Source organism: Rhinopithecus bieti, unplaced genomic scaffold (genome assembly GCF_001698545.2).
Source record: "Rhinopithecus bieti isolate Rb0 unplaced genomic scaffold, ASM169854v2 scaffold_32014, whole genome shotgun sequence".
Classification (NCBI taxonomy): domain Eukaryota; kingdom Metazoa; phylum Chordata; class Mammalia; order Primates; family Cercopithecidae; genus Rhinopithecus; species Rhinopithecus bieti.
Window position 1 is genome coordinate 125248 of NW_016813639.1, and position 19014 is coordinate 144261.

Here is a 19014-nt window from a genome sequence, read left to right on the forward strand (position 1 = left end):
CTCAGGTGATGCACCCACCTCGTCCTCCCAAAGTGCTGGTATTACAGGTGTGAGCCACCACGCCTGATCTGTAAAATATACCCTGATGAAATGTAAAAGTATAAATTTGACCTGAGAAAAAACTGTCAGTAAAGATTAAAAAATATATATACAATGGCTGAAGACATGGCAGATAAAATTTGATGCAGACAAAAAAAAAAAAAGACCTAATTGAGGCCTGGTGTGGTGGCTCACGCCTATAATCCCACCACTTTGGGAGGCCAAAACGGGCGGATCACGAAGTCAGGAGATCAAGACCACCCCGGCTAACACGGTGAAACCCTGTCTCTACTAAAAATACACACACACACAAAAATTAGCCAGGCATAGTGGTGGGCACCTGTAGTCCCAGCTACTTGGGAGGTTAAGGCAGGAGAATGGCTTGAACCCGGGAGGCGGAGCTTGCAGTGAGCCAAGACTGCGCCACTGCACTCCAGCCTGGGTGACAGAGCGAGACTCCGTCTCAAGAAAAAAAAAAAAAACCTAATTGAAGAAGCAAATTTTAATTATAAACATTAAATAAAATAACTTAAATATATTTAATGGTGTCTAATTCAGAAAATAAATAAATAAAATCAAAAGCTTATTTTTTAGAAGACTCACAACATCAATAAACCCTTGTGATAGTCAGAATTCTAAATAGCCACCTTAAGGTTTCCATTGTGTTCCCAGGACTGAATGTGATAGATTTTGCTCCCAAGATTAGCTTAGGCTATATGGCACACCCGACTTTAAGAAAGGGAGACTATCCATATGGAGTTAACCTAATCACAGGAGCCCTTTGAAAGCAGAGAGAATTTCCTCCTACCGGTGGCAGAAGAGGAAGGAAGTTACAGAAGTCAGAGAGATTTAAAGTGTGAGAGGCACGGACAATCCACTCCAGGCTTGCAAATGAGGGGCCATGTATCAAGGAATGTGGCTGGCCTCTAGTAGCTGAAAGCAGCCCCCAGCTGAGAATTAGCAAGAAAAGAGGACCCTCAGTCCTACAGCTGCAAGGTCCTAGACTCTGACAACAAAAATGAGCTTGAAAGTGGATTTATTCCTAGAGTCTTCACATGAGAACTCAGCCTGGCTGACACCTTGATTTCAGTGTTGTAATACCCTACACAGAGAACGAACACAAGCTGTGCCAGACTTCTTACCTACAGAACTGTGAGCCGGGTGAGGGATGAGAAATTACTTCCCACATTACTCATTCGGGTGATGGTTACATCAGCATCTCAGACTTCACCACTACAATATACCCATGGAACAAAACTGCACTGGTGCCCCTTACATTTATATAAGCTTTTAAAAAGAACTGTGAACAAATACATGGATATTGTTTTAATCCACAAATTAACATGTTACACAGCAACAGAAAACTAATACCTTTGGTCACACTAGCCAAGAACAAAGAGATAGAAACACAACTTATCAATATCAGGAATGAGACAGGAAGTATCACAATGGGCAGTAAAAGGATAATAAGGAAACAACTTTAATTCCATAAATTCAACAACCTAATGAAATGGGCCAATTCCTTAAAAGACACTATCAAAACTTAAAGAAGAAATAGACAACTGGAATAGTCCTAGCTCTATTTTTTTTCTATCTCTATTTTTTAAATTGAAATGGTAATTTAAAATATCCCACAAAGAAAATTCCAAGTTTAGATGGCTTCAGTGGTGAATTCTGTGAAACAGTTGAGGAAGAAATAATACCAATTTTATCCAATCTTTCTGGAAAATAAAAGAGGAAGGAACACTTCCCAACTCATTGTATGAGGCTATCTATACCCTCATAACAAAGCCAAAGACATTATAAGAAAACCAGTAGGCTGTTATCCCTTGTGAACACAGGCACAAATATCCTCAAAAAAAATTAGCAAATAACATCCAATGCTATATAAGCAAGATAATACATAATGATCATGACCAGGCTGATTTAACATTTAAAAATCAGTTAATATTATTAATTATTATTAATATTATTATTCATGATATTAATAAACTATAAAGTTTTTTAAATGCTCATCTCAATAGATGCAGAAAAATAATCTGACAAAATTCATTACAAGAACTCTTAGCAAATTAGGATTCTTTAGCCTGATAAAGGGTAGCTACAAAAAAACCTATAGCTAGCGTCATACTTAATAGTGAAAAATGGAACGCTTTCCCCCTCAGCTTAGGGGACTAAGAGTGGAAGCAAGGCAAGAATGTCTGCTCTCATCTCGTTCAACATCTATTGGAAATCCTAGCCAGCTAAATAACCAAGAAAAAGAAATAAAAGATATGCAGTGGAGGTAAAGACATAAAACTGTCTCTAGACTGGGTGCGGTGGTTTCACGTCTGTAATCCCAGCACGTTGGGAGGCCGAGGCGGGCAGATCACGAGGTCAGGAGATTGAGACCATCCTGGCCAACATGGTGAAACCCCGTCTCTACTAAAAATACAAAAACTAGCTGGGGGTGGTGGCGAGTGTCTGTAGTCCCAGTTACTCAGGAAGCTGAGGCAGGAGAATCACTTGAACTCAAGAGTCGGAAGTTGTGGTGAGCTGAGATGGCGCCACTGTACCCCCAGCCTGGCAACAGAATGAGACTCCATCTCAAAAAAAAAAAAAGCTGTCTGTAATCATAGATATGATTGTCTATATAGAAAATACTACAGAATCTACCAAAAATATCCTACAGCTAACAAATGAGTTTAGCAAGGTTGCAGTAAAATGTCAATATACAAAAATCAATTGTATATCCACATACTAGCAATAACATTGGGAATCTAAAATTAAACAGTATCTTTTGTAAGAGCACAAAAATTAAATACTCAGATACAAATTTAACAAAATACAAAAACTATAAAACACCAGTGAAAGAAATCAAAGAGTACTTAAATACAGAGATAGACTGTGTTCATGGATTGGAATACTCAATATTGTTAAGATGTCATTTCTCCCTGAATTGATCTATAAATTCAATGTAATCCCAATCAAATTTCCAGATGGATTTTTAAAATAGCTATTGACAATCTGATGCTAGCTGTATATGGAAATGCCAAGTAACTAGAATAACCAAAACAATTTTGAAAAAGAACAGAGAAATACTACTTCATTTCAAGACTTACTATAAAGTTTCAGCAATCAAAACAGCATGATATTGGTAAAATAAGAGACACAGAGATCAATGGAACAGAGTTGAGAGACCAGAAGTAGGCCATCACAAATATGGCCAATTGATTTTTGACAAAAATATAAAGGCAAATCAATGGAGAATGGATAGTCTTTTCAACTAATGGCACTCCAATAATTGGACAGTGACATGCAGACACATTAATCTCTACCCATACCTCATACCTTGTATAAAAATTAACTCAAAATAGATAATAGGTCAAAATATAAAAGGCAAATACAAAGCTTCAAGAAAAAATATGGAAAAAATTTTTGAGAAATTAGATTTGCAAAACACTCTAAGACACAATACAAAAAATTCATCAAATTAACAAATTGATAGATCTTTATTAAAACTGAAAGCTTTACTCTGCAAAAAAACACTATTAAGAGAATGAAAAAGCCAGTGGGACAGACCCAGAAAAAATAATAGCAAATTATATTTCTGATAAAGGACTTACTTGTATTCAGAAAAATCTAAAAGCTCTCCAAACTCATCAACAAGAAAACAAACAATCCAATTTTAAAATTAGGCAAGAGATTTAGAACAGACATTTCACCAAAGGAGCTAAGAAATGAAAATACACACATAAAAAGATGTTTGACATCACTGGTCATTAGGGAAATGCAAATTAAAATCACAATGTTTTGTTCCATCTTCTAATTACAATCATTTTTGCTATAACACTTGTTTTGAAAACACAAGTTTATTTCAATGAGACTGAAATGTCAGGAAACAATTTGAGCATAATGCAAATTTCTTATTTGCATTATGCACGATTTGTCCACAGGAAACACTAGGTGAACATATAAGACTGTCCCCAGCTGAATTGAGCTGCATATAGAAATAAACAGCCTGGACATGGTGGCTCACACCTGTAATCCCAGCACTTTGGGAGGCCAAGGCAGGTGGATCACCTGAAGTCAGAAGTTCGAGACCAGCCTGGCTAACATGGTGAAACCCCGTGTCTACCAAAAACACAAAAATTAGCCAGGCGTGGTGGTAGGCGCCTGTAATCCCAGCTACTCGGGAGCCTGAGTCAGGAGAATGTTTTGAATCTGGCAGGTGGAGGTTGCAGTGAGCCAAGATCATGCCATTGCACTCCAGCCTGGGTGACAGAGTGAAACTCTGAGAAAAGAAAGAAAGAGAGAGAGAGAGAGAGAGAGGAAAAGGGGAGTGAGGGAGGAGGGAGGGGGGAGGGAAGGAAAGGAAGGAAGGAAGAAGGAGGAAGGAGGAAGGAAGGAAGGAAGGAGGAAGGAAGGAAGGAAAGGAAAGAAAAGAAAATGTAGACATGCACACACCTCATGAGGACAACAAGCCTCATCTATCCACACACCCTCTTTCCACCAACTGAAGTGTGGACAGGCCACTTCCACAGACAAACTTCAGGTCTTTCTCAGGGGAAAGTCTAATATTTGCTCATTTCTTAACTATTTAATATGTAAAACTGTATTGCTATTTTTCATAGCTTCTGTTTTTTAAAATATGCCACTGATGAAGTATTTGAGTGTGGTGCTTCCAACCATAAGTCCTGTGGTTATTACTGAATAATTCTTGCATAACACATGATTTTTAGGCCCATGTGCCATGTCATAGCAAAACTGACTAGTATATACACTAAAAACACACATACAACTACTTGGAGTGACTGTTCTGACCCTTCATTTGGAGGCGTGCTCATTGCTTTGGAATTCTGGCAGTTGATGGCTGAATAGTGATTGGAGTGTGAGGACAAGGCTAGACAGGAGCCAGAGAGAGTACTCTCTGGTTATTGTTTTATAATGGGAAAGTGGAAGCATAGAATGAGTTGTTGTTGTTGTTTTTTGAGAAGGAGTTTGACTCCTGTTGCCCAGGCTGGAGTGCAATGGTGCAATCTTGGCTCACCGCAACCTCTGCCTCCCAGGTTCAAGCGATTCTCCTGCCTCAGCCCCCCGATAGCTGGGATTACAGGCATGCACCACCATGCCCTGCTAATTTTGTATTTTTAGTAGAGATGGGGTTTCTCCATGTTGGTCAGGCTGGTCTTGAACTCCCGACCTCAAGTGATCTGCCAGCCTCGGCCTCCCAAAGTCTTGGGATTACAGGTGTGAGCCACCGCGCACAGCCACATAGAATGATTTTAGGGAATATTTGGGTAGCCTCAATCCCACAATGCAAAAGTTATTCCTTATTCAATTATCTTTCCATCTTTCTAGACTGACGTGGAAAAAGGGTCAGATTGTTACTACAGTATGCCTTTAACCCCTCTCGTCTTTTTCTAATAGAGAGAAGGAGTCTCTAATCAAAGCCATCAGCAGTCTAATATCTATGAGAAGTGATACCTGCATTTCAGTTACAGTGATAATCAGCTTCTTGTTTAAATAAAAGCATTTAAATTAAAGAGTCAATTTAAAGGAAAAGTTAAGTAATACTGCTGGAACCATGGGGATGGGTGAGATGTAGATGTCTGAAGTGGGAAAACTCACGGACCAGGGAGGCGTGGAACAGTTGTTTGCCTTCCAGGAACCGCCCCACCTATCTAAATCCATATCCTTTTAGGAAACACCCCCCACTGTCATGTGGTTTTAGAATTGCCTTTGTTCATTTTAGTTAGAACTCTCGGGAGATATTGGGGAGAAGGCAATCTGCACAGAGGGCTTCACCCCAAGTCTAGTGCCTCCCCCACCTCCCCACCCGGTGCTTTGCAGGGGCGGCACCCTCTGCTCTGTGTGCCAAGACCGCTTGGGAACAAGTAGATACACACCCAGGAGAACCATGTCCTCTGTCACCAGGGAACAGCTGCTCAGCCTCAGCACCCGAAGAGACATGGAAAGCTTTAGTGTTTCCAGAAGCAGCTTCAAGTTGCCACCAACACACTTGTTCCAAGAAAGGTTAAATACTTCCAGAGCAGAGAGGTGAACAGAGCTTTCAGCTAAAAGTGATAACGATAAGAACAGCAGTAATTTAGGTTTTCTTACAGATCATAAGCTTTGGATTTGAGGAAACTGGTCTAGGACAACACATTAATATAACTGGAGTTGAGAAAGTTGTAGAGGCCATTTTCTTCTGCCTTAAATTTATGGCCTCAATTTATGTTGTCTGTTTTTTGTTGTTGTTGTTGTTGTTGTTGTTTGTTTTGTTTTGAGATGGAGTCTTGCTCTGTCACCAGGCTGGAGTGCAGTGGCACAATCTTGGCTCACTGCAACCTCCGCCTCCTGGGTTCAAGTGATTCCCCTGCCTCAGCCTCTCAAGCAGCTGGGACTACTTGTGCGCGCCACCATACCCAGCTAATTATTTTTGTATTTTAACAGAGACGGGGTTTCGCCCTGTTGGCCAGGATGGTCTGGATCTCCTAACTCGGGATCCACCAGCCTTGGCCTCCCGAAGTGCTGAGATTACAGGCGTGAGCCACCGCACCCAGCCTGTTGTCTGTTTTTATTTGGGGAAATATTGGAAACTTTAGCAAAGCAAAACTTGATAAATTGGAATTCACTGTCCAACTGGGGTTTCTTTCCTTCATTTCACATGTAGGAAGGAGAAAGAGGCAAAGTGCTTGGACGGCTAGTCAAGATTTCAGAATGTGTCCTGGTTGGTACATATTCCACTGCCCAGTCACTGCTGAGATTGAGATAGGGTCAAGTCTCCCTAAGAGTCTGAAATGCCAAAACCCATTTGTGTTTACTTCACTGCAATAAATGCAGGCAAGGAAGGCAACTAATGTATTTTGGAAAGATTTTTAAAGAAAAGTAAAAGATTTTCTGCTTAATTCTCAGTTGCCCCAAAGTTAAAATTAACCAGAATATCTTATTCCCAAGTTAATTGTACTTCAAACTATTCTGCCTTCCTTCTAGAGAATAATGTGTTCGAGGGGAAAATGTACATTCTTTTATAATATCTAGTAAGAAAATCCCTTACTCATGGTACAGAGATCTACATTAAGGAGAAATGGAACTTTTTCTTCTAAAAGCAATGTACAGAAATATATATTTGCTTCATTTGCTTAATTCAAATTGAATAGTACATTTATGTCAGATGATATAATTTAGTGTAATACCTCGTTGATCATGATTCATTGATTGTGCAGCTAGAATTAGAAACAGCTGTGCCTTCTAATGGCCACAGTTCCTTTAAAAAAACGTATTTTTCCAGACTGGGCAACATGGTAAAACTCCGTCTCTACCAAAAATACAAAAATTAGCCAGGTGTGGTGTCACACTCCTGTAGACCCAGCTACTGGGGAGGCTGAGATGGCATGATCGCTTAAGCCCAGGAGAAGGCTACAGTGAGCCATGATAGTGCCACTGCACTCCAGCCTGGGCAGCAGAGCAAGACCCTCCCAAAGTACTGGGATTACAGGTGTGAGCCACTGCACCTGGCCCAAGTTCACAGTTCTTTACTGGGGGGTCAGTCATCTAGGTACCCTCCACCCAGCATATACCAAAATTCCATGCTCACAAAAGAAAAGCGCATGTTCAGCATAAACCATGTTGTTTGTGCAAACAGGTTAGGCATAGTAAACCACCCTTATCAGTTAGGAAATGGTACGAACACCCCCAGATTCCAAGTTCTGGGATATCAGCTAAGGGTTGGTCTTTCTGGTTGACAGTAGGCCTTTCCAGGGATAGCAGCATCAAGTCTGCTATGTTAACTCTTTTTTGCCCCCATACACGTGGCTGGAGTTGTTGGATTTGTGTGCTTCCTGGATAATGCTAAAAACAGAGTCCTTCTCTCTAACCTTCTCACCAGTGTTTTTTTTTTTTTTTTTTTATCAGTTGGCACTTCCTTAAAATGAATTGTACTGTCAACCAGACAAGGGCTATTATTAATGAAATAAATGCATTAAATTCATAAAATGAGTAGCTATTTATTATTATACATTAATAAAAATAAATGCATGTTATTTACCCCCAAATTTGAAGAACACTATATTTAGGGCATTCTTGCCCTCCTTTTCAGCCTGAGTATTTTGTTCAGCCTGAGTATTTTGCTCAGCCCGAGTATTTTGCTCAGCTCCCATAGACTTGGTCCTCACCATGCCCTCCTCCCAGCGCTCCCTCAGCATCATTCATCTCATCGTCCACATCTCTGGATGGGGAAAAGTCCCAGGATATGTAGCTTTCAGCCCTGCTGTTCTAGGGCCCATGGACCCATCAGAGACTCTACAGATATGCTTGAAGGGGTGCCTGTGAGCTTCCTCAAACTGATTACAGTTATTCTGTGGGGAAGAGTATGGTACATTTTCTGTCTCCAAAACATCTGGAATTAGACTGCCTTAAATCAAATCCTGGCTCTGGCTCTTATGACCTTAGGTTACCTCATGTACTTAACATCTCTGTGCTTCAGTTTCCTTGTCTGCAAAATATAAAATGGAACAACGGCACATGCCTTATACAGTTGTAAGAGTTAAATTGGTGAATGCATGTAAAGTTCTTGGAAAGGGGCCTGGCACATAGGATATGCTCCATAAATGACAGTTGTTAAGTTCTGCCCATTTGGTGACAAGTGCAATGTCAGCAAGTAAGGGGAGATATTGTGAAACAAAGACACTTGGTAGCACTTCTCCAAATCGATCACCCAGGGAGCCAGTAGTTTGTGCACACAGTGCCAGGGTCCCCAACGCCAGCTCCCTTTACTTGCTGACACTGCACTTGTCATCAAATGGAAACTTTGTCACCAACTTTCAGATTCAGTAGGTTCCTGATGTAGGCTGGGGCACATCCGTGACCTTAAGGCATACACAGATTCCTAAGCGAGCACATAAATCCTGTGGGGAATGATTGCTTGGCAGTTAGCCAGGCTCACACTCTAGTAAATGGCTTACTTTCCTATCAGATCCACAGCAATCCCAACTCATACTGACACTTCCGCAAAATTACAAGTTACCATGGATGTGGTGGTCCCGGGTTGGTTGTACACACATTAAATTTTAAATGTTAAATCTGCACATACCATGGCCAGGCACAGTGGCTCACACCTATAACCCCAGCACTTTGGAAGGCCCAGGAGGGTGGATCACTTGAAGTCAGGAGTTTGAGACCAGGCTGGACAACATGGTGAAACCCTGTCTCTACTAAAAATACAAAAATTAGTCGGGTGTGGTGACGTGCACCTGTCTGTGATCCCAGCTACTCTCGAGGCTGAGGCAGGAGAATCGCTTAGACCTGGGAAACAGAGGCTGCAGTGAGCCAAGATCACGCCACTGCACTCCAGCCTGGGTGACACTCTGTCTCAAAACACAAACAACAACAACAAAAAAAACCCTGCACATATTAGAATCATTTTTTTGGACTTTCAGAAGGTCACTTTTAAGAAGGCATATGTCCTGAAAAGAAGACAAATTAGTACTTCACAAATTTGGCTGAACCTTGGAATGAAATGCAGAGAAAAAGAGGTCTCCCTCTCACATTATTGCATGGCTCCTGCAGGGATCTGGGAAATCTCTTACCAAGAGCTGTAAAAGTCTCACTCTCCAAAGCACAGTTGTTAACAACTAATGACTTCAATGCTGGTAAAAATCGGAGCCTGCTGAGTAAGTTTTCAGAAGAACTGCCCATCTTTCTGTTGGCTGATAAATCCAGTTCTTGAAGATTTGAGAGTAAAGGAATGACCTGGGCTGTTAAAAATATCAGCAGCGACATGTTTTAGGCACCATCTCACAGAGTCTTCTGGGTGTTTGGTTCCCACACTCTGTTTAATCTATCAGTCAATACAGCTCTCCCCAACCCCACCCTCCCTCCCTTACACACCGCAAACCAGCCATCTTCCCAGCATGCTGCTTGGGCTTTCTTGCTTCCAAGCTCCTTTCCAGGCTAGAAGAGCAAAGGCTGTGGAGACAGAGAACTAGATCTTGGATCTGCTACTAAAGAACTGTGTGATTTTGGACAAGTTAATTAACCTCTCTGAACTTTAGCATTCTCAACTCTAGAACTCTTAGTCTTCTCTATTTCAGTGGTCATTGGGAAGGTAAAGTGACTTGGTAAAGATAAAGTGCTTGGTATAATGCCTGGCACATACTAACTGCTCAATTAATGTTTGAAATTATAATTCTTTTCTCAGAATGTAAGTACCAGTAAGGCAATGAAAACAGCAATCAGAACAGACACCTGTTGGTAACCACACTGGGTCCTGAGGGGCCCGGCTAGGAATTACCCCCGTTCACTATCTTTTGGCTGCCTTTCCAGCCTTTGCCCCAACTCTTACCAAGGCAGAAAATGCAGTATGCTGGATCTCTACAAGGCTGGCTCACCTCCTCGAAGCCTTCCAGGGTCACCCACACCAAAGTAACCCCTTGGTCACTATCGCATCACCATATTTTATTTTCACAGCACCCAGCATTATGTGATATTTTCTTGTTGATATATTTGTTTTCTGTCTTCCCTCACTGAAGGCAAGCTCTGTGTTATAGGAACTATCTCACTCCCAGAATGGGGATCAGTACCTGAAACATCAGAGGTATAAATGTTTGTGGGAGGAGGGAGAGAGGTCGGGGAAAGAAAGGGGAAAGGCAGGGAAGGCAGGCAGGCACTTGTAAAGTCAACAGGTGTAACTACTTCTCCCTCTTCCAACCCCCTCAGCACTTTGTATTTCGCCATGCAGTTTGAATATGTGTTGGTTTACTCCTGCCCCTGCCATACTGAAGTTCCCTGATAGCTGGGATTTTTTGCAGCCCCTGGCACAGTGTCCCACACCTTTAGAGGATTCATCAGTAGTTACTGCTTAAAGGCTCTATAATTCCATTTCTTTGGAGCGATTTACAATGATTGGATAAAAGAATGTTCAATTATTTAACAGCATAAAGTATAAAGCCGGGTGTATTTTCATTTCCATCTTTTCAAAATTAAGCAGAAGGAGAACAATGTAATTCATTACACTTATCAAATAATTATTAGTTTTCCAGAGCCATTCACCCATGTCAGTGGCTGTGAACCTAGGTAAGGAAAGCCTAGTCCTCCATTATACCAGTGGGAACAACTGAGGTCCTCCAGCCCTGAGTAACAAAATGAGATGTGGTATTCATGTTATTTAGTTGTACCAAGGGAATCTGGCAGGCTGATAACTCGTGAAGGTCTTCCTAGGTATGATGCTCAGGCTATGATAAGTAAAGGCAATGGTAAGAACTCATAATGCTCCATGCAAAGCTCAAAAAGGGATTATTTTGTCATTTTTAAATCTTCATGAAAGCCTTGAACTCTTCTCATTTTCCCAAATATTGAGAGAAGAGTCTGAGAGATAATTTAGCAGGTTTAAAAAGATAGATGTGTTAGACCTAGAAACCTATCTTACGGTCTTCCTCTCCAAATTGTACTATAAACAACCAAAAACTTATTTGTATTCTCATTGTGCACTCATTCTTCATTCATTCACATATTCAACCTGCATTTACTTGGTGCCGATCATGTGCAGGTGCCTGTGCTTGAGCAGTGGGGAGATGCTAAATGAGATACCTCTAGCCTGGACTTGCCCATGACCTGCAAAGAGAGAGCATGGGCAAAGGGCCCAAGGCCAGAGCATGCCTGGCGTGTCTGAGAATCAGCAAGGGCTGTGGCCAGGGTGGAGTCAGTGAGGAGGAGGGGGAGTGAATGAAGTCAGAGTGATAGAGGACAGGGAGACCATTTGGGCTCTTGCAATACTCTAAGCATAAGATAATCATTGCTTGGACCAGGGTAGTGGAGGTCTAGATGGTGAGCCATGGTCAGATTCTGGATGTACACTGAAGGCTTACTGTGGCCACAGACGGGATAAAACCCTTAATCTCAAGGCTATGCTTGCTCTGTTTGTTATGGGAAATTGCATTTATATATTACATGTTGTAATTACAGAACTATGTTTGCAGTAGGAAAATAAGTGTAGTTGCCTAAAGCGGTAACGTATAGCCATCACGCACCACCCCGCTGACTCTTTTTCTGTAACTTCATTTGTATCTGAGTGGCTTGACTTCACTTGTTATTCAGAAATCCTCAATACCTTTTGTGTTGGCATTTGGTTACAGGTATGTAACCTGTTTGTAATCAGCTTTGTGACACTAAGAGATTTATTTCTAAACAGCAACATGAATTCAAAATTTTCCCTAAGTGCCAAATCTATCATTTACAGGCATGTATAGGTGGAATTGAGATTCACTAACATTTACTGGGTGTTTAATACATGCCAAGTACTACGTTGAGACATTCACGGAACTTTTAGGAATTAATCTTTCCAATAACTTCATAAAAAGTAAATTTATAAGTGTACATATTAAAATTTCCAAGTTTCCAAAGATAGGCCAAGATTCCAAAAGTCTTTCCTTTGCTCTGTAATATGTACTTACTCAGTGACATCACGTCATCTGCTGTTAGTGAGCACTGGTGAAGATCTAGGACTTGCAGATGCTTTAGCATGACCAACTGAGCCGACGAGTCTTCAAAACCTCCACCTAGATCCTTATTGCAGGAAAGATCTAATTTCCTCAGCTCAGCCAAATACCTAAAAGCAGCATCTACAAAGAAAGTCAGAATCCCGTTCTGATAGCTGGACACAATGGTATACCTATAGTCCCAACTGCTTGGGAGACCAAGGTGGGAGGATTGCTTGAACCCCGGAGTTCGAGTCCAGCCTGGGCAGAATAGTGAGATCCATCTCTTAAAAAAAGAAAAACCGGACCAGGCGTGGTGACTCCCACCTGTAATCCCAGGACTTTGGGAGGCCAAGTGGGGTGGACCACGGGGTCAGGAGTTCAAGTCCAGCCTGACCAAGATGGTGAAACCCCATCTCTACTACCATTCTGACATATTGCAAGGTGGTAAGAAGGTGTGGAACAGGGGTGGAGCCGTGGTGCAGTAAGGGAGGCTGAGGGAGCACACTGTGTTCACAAAAGACAAAAGGAGGAATAAGTGTAAACTTCCTACCATCTGGCCCTCTGTGGACCCGACCATGATTTCACACACATGCTCCCTAAGATCTGCATAGATTGCCGAGGGTTTTGACATGAATCCTGCAACTACACTTGAGCATCCTCTCCTATTACACTTGAGCATTGGAGTTTACATAGATTTTTAGACTTATTCAAGCTGCCAGTGAATATTACAGGTTCTGTAAGTTCAATGTCATTTCCTATTCTCCATAAATATGGATACTATGTATAGGGGAATAAGTTTTAACTGCAGACGCCATCGAAGCCATTCTTTTTATCAATACCGATTCCTTCCTACTATAGAGCATAAAATAATGCTGACACTTTCAGAACAGAAAACCTAGTAGTTCTAGCAGCAAAGAAACTTTATTTTTCCCAGTGTTTATCTCAACCTAAAATATACTGGCCTTTTCAGAGTCAGTCATATTAAAGGCTCATTTTTATAATCATGAAAGTGTATGTTCTCTGTCAAATATTTAGAAAATAAATAAAATATAAAAAAGATTTTTTTTTGAGATGGAGTCTCTTCTGTCATCCCTATCAGCTCACTGCAATCTCGATTCCTGAGTTAAAGCGATTTCTGCTGCCTCAGTCTCCCAAGTAGCTGGGATTACAAGCACATGTGTCACCACATCCAACTAATTTTTGTATTTTTAGTAGTGATGGGGTTTCATCATGTTGGCCAGGCTGGTTTCAAACTTCTGATCTCAAGTGATCCACCTGCTTGGGCCTCCCAAAGTGCTGGGATTACAGGTGTGAGCCACTGCGCCCAGCCTAAAGGAGATTTCAATTACCCATAATCTTATTCCCCAGCACAACCACTATTTATATTTTGCTCTATTTCCTAGTAACTTTTCAATATATATATTTATATGTATATCATATATATTTATACTTGTAATCTTAAATCCAGCCATTGTTAACTCACCCAATACTTTGACACTCTTTTGTGATAATCCACATGAATGTAACTTCAGTACTTTAAGATTTGACGTGCTTTTTAATCCCTGAGCAATACTGTTCAGACTGCCACCAATGTCTCTGTTAATAGAAAGATCAAGTACTTCAAGACTTTGCAGCATAGGTAGCAGTTGACCTAGAAAAGAAATCCAAATAAGAAGGATACGTAGGAGGGGAGTGGAGTTTTATGTCACTTGGGGATATAGTGACGTAAAACTCCACTCCCCTCCTACATACTCTTCTTTAAATTCAGGATAAGACAAAACACAGCAAACTTAGATTCCCAAGCTATCCAATGAGCATCTTCAATGTTTTTTCTCTTCAAATTCCACTTACCCAGAAATGTCCCATCTTCCGACGTGAGGGTGCAATCCACAAGCTCAAGCATTTGTATCTTGCTCCCTTTTTGGAACTTCTGAAGGATCAGAGGCAAATTTCCTCCCACTTTACTGTTCCAAGACAAATTTAGCTCTTCAAGTTCAGGAATCATCTCAAGTGCTTCTCCTATTAGCAAATGGCCCGAAAATTCTGTTAGTCACTAGTCAGAAAAGCAGGGAATTCATTTCAGAATCAGCACAACCATGATTAATGGAGTGTGGAAACTGGGCCAGGTACTGTCCTGTTTGGCACAGAGGAACAGAGAGAAGGAAAGAACCCAGTTCCTTCATAGCAGGGCGTGCTTCTCTAGATTTACACGTACAGTCATTCTAGTCCCTCCAAAATTCTGAAGTCATGCGTATGAGCTAAACAATTGTTGTTGTAGAAAAATCCACCTATTGGTAGGGTGGTTTTAGGAAGCTGCTTTTGTGGTGGTTCATCTGCTTTCCCTTAGCCCCCCTCTCTGGCATCAGCATTTCTGAGAAGTTTGACCAGGGATAGAAGTGAGGCAAAGCAGATAACTGGCCGCCACAGAGGTAAAGCTCTCTCCAACGTCAAGAATATCACATGCCTGTATATATAGTAAAGCTCTCTCCAAAGTCAAGAATATCACATGCCCATATATATATAAAAGGAATATCACATGCAACCTGAACTGACCACTACAGAGAGAAACTAATAATAGAGCATCAGGCACTAGCATCTTATAACAGCCATGCTGCCTTAAGAGGTAAAGAAGGGTGCAGTGAAACAGGGATGAAAACTAACATTTCTGAAACCATTACACACAGGAAAGCTCCCAGGGCTGCAGAGTGGAGGCTGGGAGAAAATATGAGAAGTGACCAGACAGATCAGCCCTTAGGAATGATTTTCCCTGCCTTGGGGGTACACACATACATGGAAAATGTACTTTCTCAATGTGCAAATAATTAAGCATTCTGGCAAGTCCCCTGTATCTAGAAGCCTCTTTACTACCCGCCCCTGGGTTTGAACTTCTACCATTGTTTGTTCATTCCATGGATTAAGGTTTTAGAAATCCAGGAACCCCATGCTAAAATGCATATTCTCCAGCAGTTATAGCATCTTAAGCCAGCAATGAACAGGCATCATTTTGTGTGCACTTGCCAGTCAATTGGGGGTGACTTTCTTTTTTTTTTTTTTTTTTTTTTGAGACGGAGTCTTACTCTGTCGCCCAGGCTGGAGTGCAGTGGCCAGATCTCAGCTCACTGCAAGCTCTGCCTCCCGGGTTCACGCCATTCTCCTGCCTCAGCCTCCCGAGTAGCTGGGACTACAGGCGCCTGCCACCTCGCCCGGCTAGTTTTTTGTATTTTTTAGTAGAGACGGGGTTTCACAGTGTTAGCCAGGATGGTCTCGATCTCCTGACCTCGTGATCCGCCCGTCTCGGCCTCCCAAAGTGCTGGGATTACAGGCTTGAGCCACCGCGCCCGGCCTGGGGGTGACTTTCTATAGTTCTGAGGTGTTCCCCAGGATCAGGGAGAAAGAGCTCATGATTGATTAGTTATGTCTGCAGTGGTCATGGTACTGGAGTGCCACGCATTTGCCACCCGGTACTAAACTATTATAATGGGTGTAACAATTTTGAAATGCCTTCTGATTTATGTTCTCTTATCAAGAAACCATTTATTTTCCCTATACCCCATCTACATTAAGACTGAGTGAAGAAGACAGAGTATGGATGATAGATAGGTAAGCCCCTCCTGATGGGAGAGGATGCAGAAGTCCTTCCAGAGAAGAAATAACTCTGGGAGAGGGAAAAGGGCACAAACATCAGAACAACAACAGTACAGATTCCCTCCTCAACCAGGTAAGTTTGGAACAGGTCCCAGGCAGAAATTTCATTTTCTTGTTTTCTAAGGATGGAGGATCAGGAAAAAGATCAGGTTAATCATAGAAAATAAGAAAGTTGTCTTTTCACACGTGAGTAATGGTATGTTAAAATTGTGAGTCTGCTACACAATAACCAGCTGCTTAATGTGGGGCTAAACTGATCATGTAAACCCAAAGAAAGGTGATCTTAGATGACAGAATGGAGAAAGAAGGACTATCAGTTATTGAGCACCTATTATGCACCAGGCATGCAGTAGGTACTTTAAAGAAATTGTTTAATCCTTGCAACAATTTTTTGAGAGGGAAGTTATCCCTATTTCAGATATAAGAAAACTGAGGGGGCCGGGCGCGGTGGCTCAAGCCTGTAATCCCAGCACTTTGGGAGGCTGAGACGGGCGGATCACGAGGTCAGGAGATCGAGACCATCCTGGCTAACGTGGTGAAACCCCGTCTCTACTAAAAAATACCAAAAACTAGCCGGGCGCGGTGGCGGGCGCCTGTAGTCCCAGCTACAGGAGGCTGAGGCAGGAGAATGGCGTAAACCCGGGAGGCGGAGCTTGCAGTGAGCTGAGATCCGGCCACTGCACTCCAGTCTGGGCGACAGAGCGAGACTCTGCCTCAAAAAAAAAGAAAAGAAAAGAAAACTGAGGCTCAGAAAAGTTAAATTATTTGTCCATGTTCACAAAGCTAGTTAAAAGTGGCAGTAGGGGCCGGGTGTGGTGGTTCATGCCTGTAATCCTAGCACTTTGGGAGGCCAAGGCGGGCAGATCACTTGAAGTCAGGAGTTCAAAACCAGCCTGGCCAGCATGGTGAAACCCTGTCTCTACTAAAAATACAAAAAAATTAGCTGGGCATGGTGGTGCACGCCTGTAATCCCAGCTACTTGGGAGGCTGAGGCAGAAGAATCACTTGAACCAGGGAGGTGGAGGTTTCAGTGAGCCAAGATTGTACCACTGCACTCCAGCCTAGGCGACAAGAATGAAACGCCATCTCAAAAAAGAAAGGGGGGGGGGGCTGGGGATAGACACTAGGATTTGAAGTAGGATCTACTAAAAATACAAAAAACACAAAATAATTATAAAAATTAGCCAGTCATAGTGGTGCATGCCTAAAATACAAAAAAATACAAAAAATTAGCTGGGCATGGTGGTGCACTCTTGTAATCCCAGCTCTTGGGAGGCTGAGGTAGGAGAATCACTTGAACCAGGGAGGCAGAGGTTTCAGTGAGCGAAGATTGCATCCCTACACTCCAGCCTGGGTGACAAGAATGAAAAGCCATCTCAAAACAAAAAGGCCAGGGGTCGGGGTGAGCACTAGGATTTGAAGTAGGATCTGGCCAACCTGAGATGTGTAATGTTTCTCCTCAGCTACAAGAGGCATGGGCCAGGGAATGTCAGCTGCCCCCATTTCCAGGGAGGGACTGACAAGCGGAGATATTTGGCATAAAATGTGTTGTTTTTACACAAATCTTTAAATAGATGTAAAGGATTAAAATAAGTCATGAAAATAAGAAACTTTACAACAAAAGAAGATTAAAAAGTATCAAAGACATGTAATAAACCAGCAAGCATTTTGGTACAGCAGTTGGATAAGTAGAATGACATTGTACAGATTTAATTCTATGTTCCATATATAAACTAACTTAATGGAGGTTCTAGTTCTAGTTAAACTATTAACTTAAAAATCTTGTTTTGTTTAATTTTTCAAAATGTGGGTGGGAAAATAGAAGAGAGAAGTATTCTTTTGGAATTGTAAAAGAACTTAATTCTTGTCTACTCTAACTCCTCTATTTTACACATGAAGTAACTGAGACCCAGTGTGAGCATGTTTTACAGTAACCTCCATTTAAACTACATGAGGCCGGACACGGTGGCTCACGTCTATAATCTCAGCACTTCGGGAGGCTGAGGCGGGTGGATTCCCTGAGGTCAGGCGTTCGAGATCAGCCTGGCCTACATGGTGAAACTCCATCTCTACTAAAAATACAAAAATTAGCCGGATATGGTGGTGCACACCTGTAATCCCAGCTACTTGGAAGGCTGAGGCAGGAGAACTGCTTGAACCCGGGAGGCAGAGGTTGCAGTGAGCCGAGATTGCACCACTGCACTCCAGCCTGGGCAACAGAGTGAGCCTCCATCTCAAATAAATAAATAAATAAATAAATAAATAAATAAATAAACAAACAAACTACATGAAAGCAGGGACCTGGTCAGCTTTGTTCTTTTCTCTATCCACAGAGCTTAGCACAGACCTAGACACGGTTTACATGACTTTTTAGCAGTTATACAAGTGCCCAATACAGCATAATGCCCTTGATCATGATCCCCAATGGAGCAGGCAACAGAGATAGTTTGCCCTTGAGGATTCAGCTTGCAAAGGTGCATTGAGTGAACCCTTCTTCTTCTTCTTCTTCTTCTTCTTCTTCTTCTTCTTCTTCTTCTTCTTCTTCTTATTCTTTTTTTTGGAGATGGAGTCTTGCTCTGTCATCTAGGCTGGTGTGCAGTGGGATGATCTCGGCTCACTGCAACTTCCGCCTCCCAGGTTCAAGCAATCCTCCTGCCTCAGCTTCCCGAGTAGCTGGGATTACAGGCACCTACCACCACACCTGGCTAATTTTTTGTATTTTAGTAGAGACGGGGTTTCACTATGTTGCCCAGGCTGGTCTCGAACTCCTGAGCTCAGGCAATCTGTCGACCTCAGCCTCCCAAAGTGTTAGGATTATAGGCGTGAGCCACGACACCCGGCCGAATCAATTTTTTTTTTTTTTTTTTTTTTT

At 42.0% G+C, this 19014-nt stretch overlaps 1 protein-coding gene across 2 annotated transcripts in view; it reads right to left on the reverse strand.

Annotated features, from left to right (window-relative positions):
- Positions 1-19014, reverse strand: part of LRRC31 (leucine rich repeat containing 31) — a 32419-nt gene that overhangs the window by 2730 nt on the left and 10675 nt on the right. The window contains exons 4-8 of one of the 2 annotated variants that reach the window (XM_017848815.1): positions 14349-14516; positions 13981-14148; positions 12471-12638; positions 9609-9776; positions 5928-6095 (exon numbers count right to left, since the gene is read on the reverse strand). In XM_017848815.1, coding sequence (XP_017704304.1) covers positions 5928-6095; positions 9609-9776; positions 12471-12638; positions 13981-14148; positions 14349-14516 — 840 coding nt within the window. The remainder of the gene's footprint in view (positions 1-5927; positions 6096-9608; positions 9777-12470; positions 12639-13980; positions 14149-14348; positions 14517-19014) is intronic. The other variant, XM_017848816.1, reaches the window with a different exon arrangement.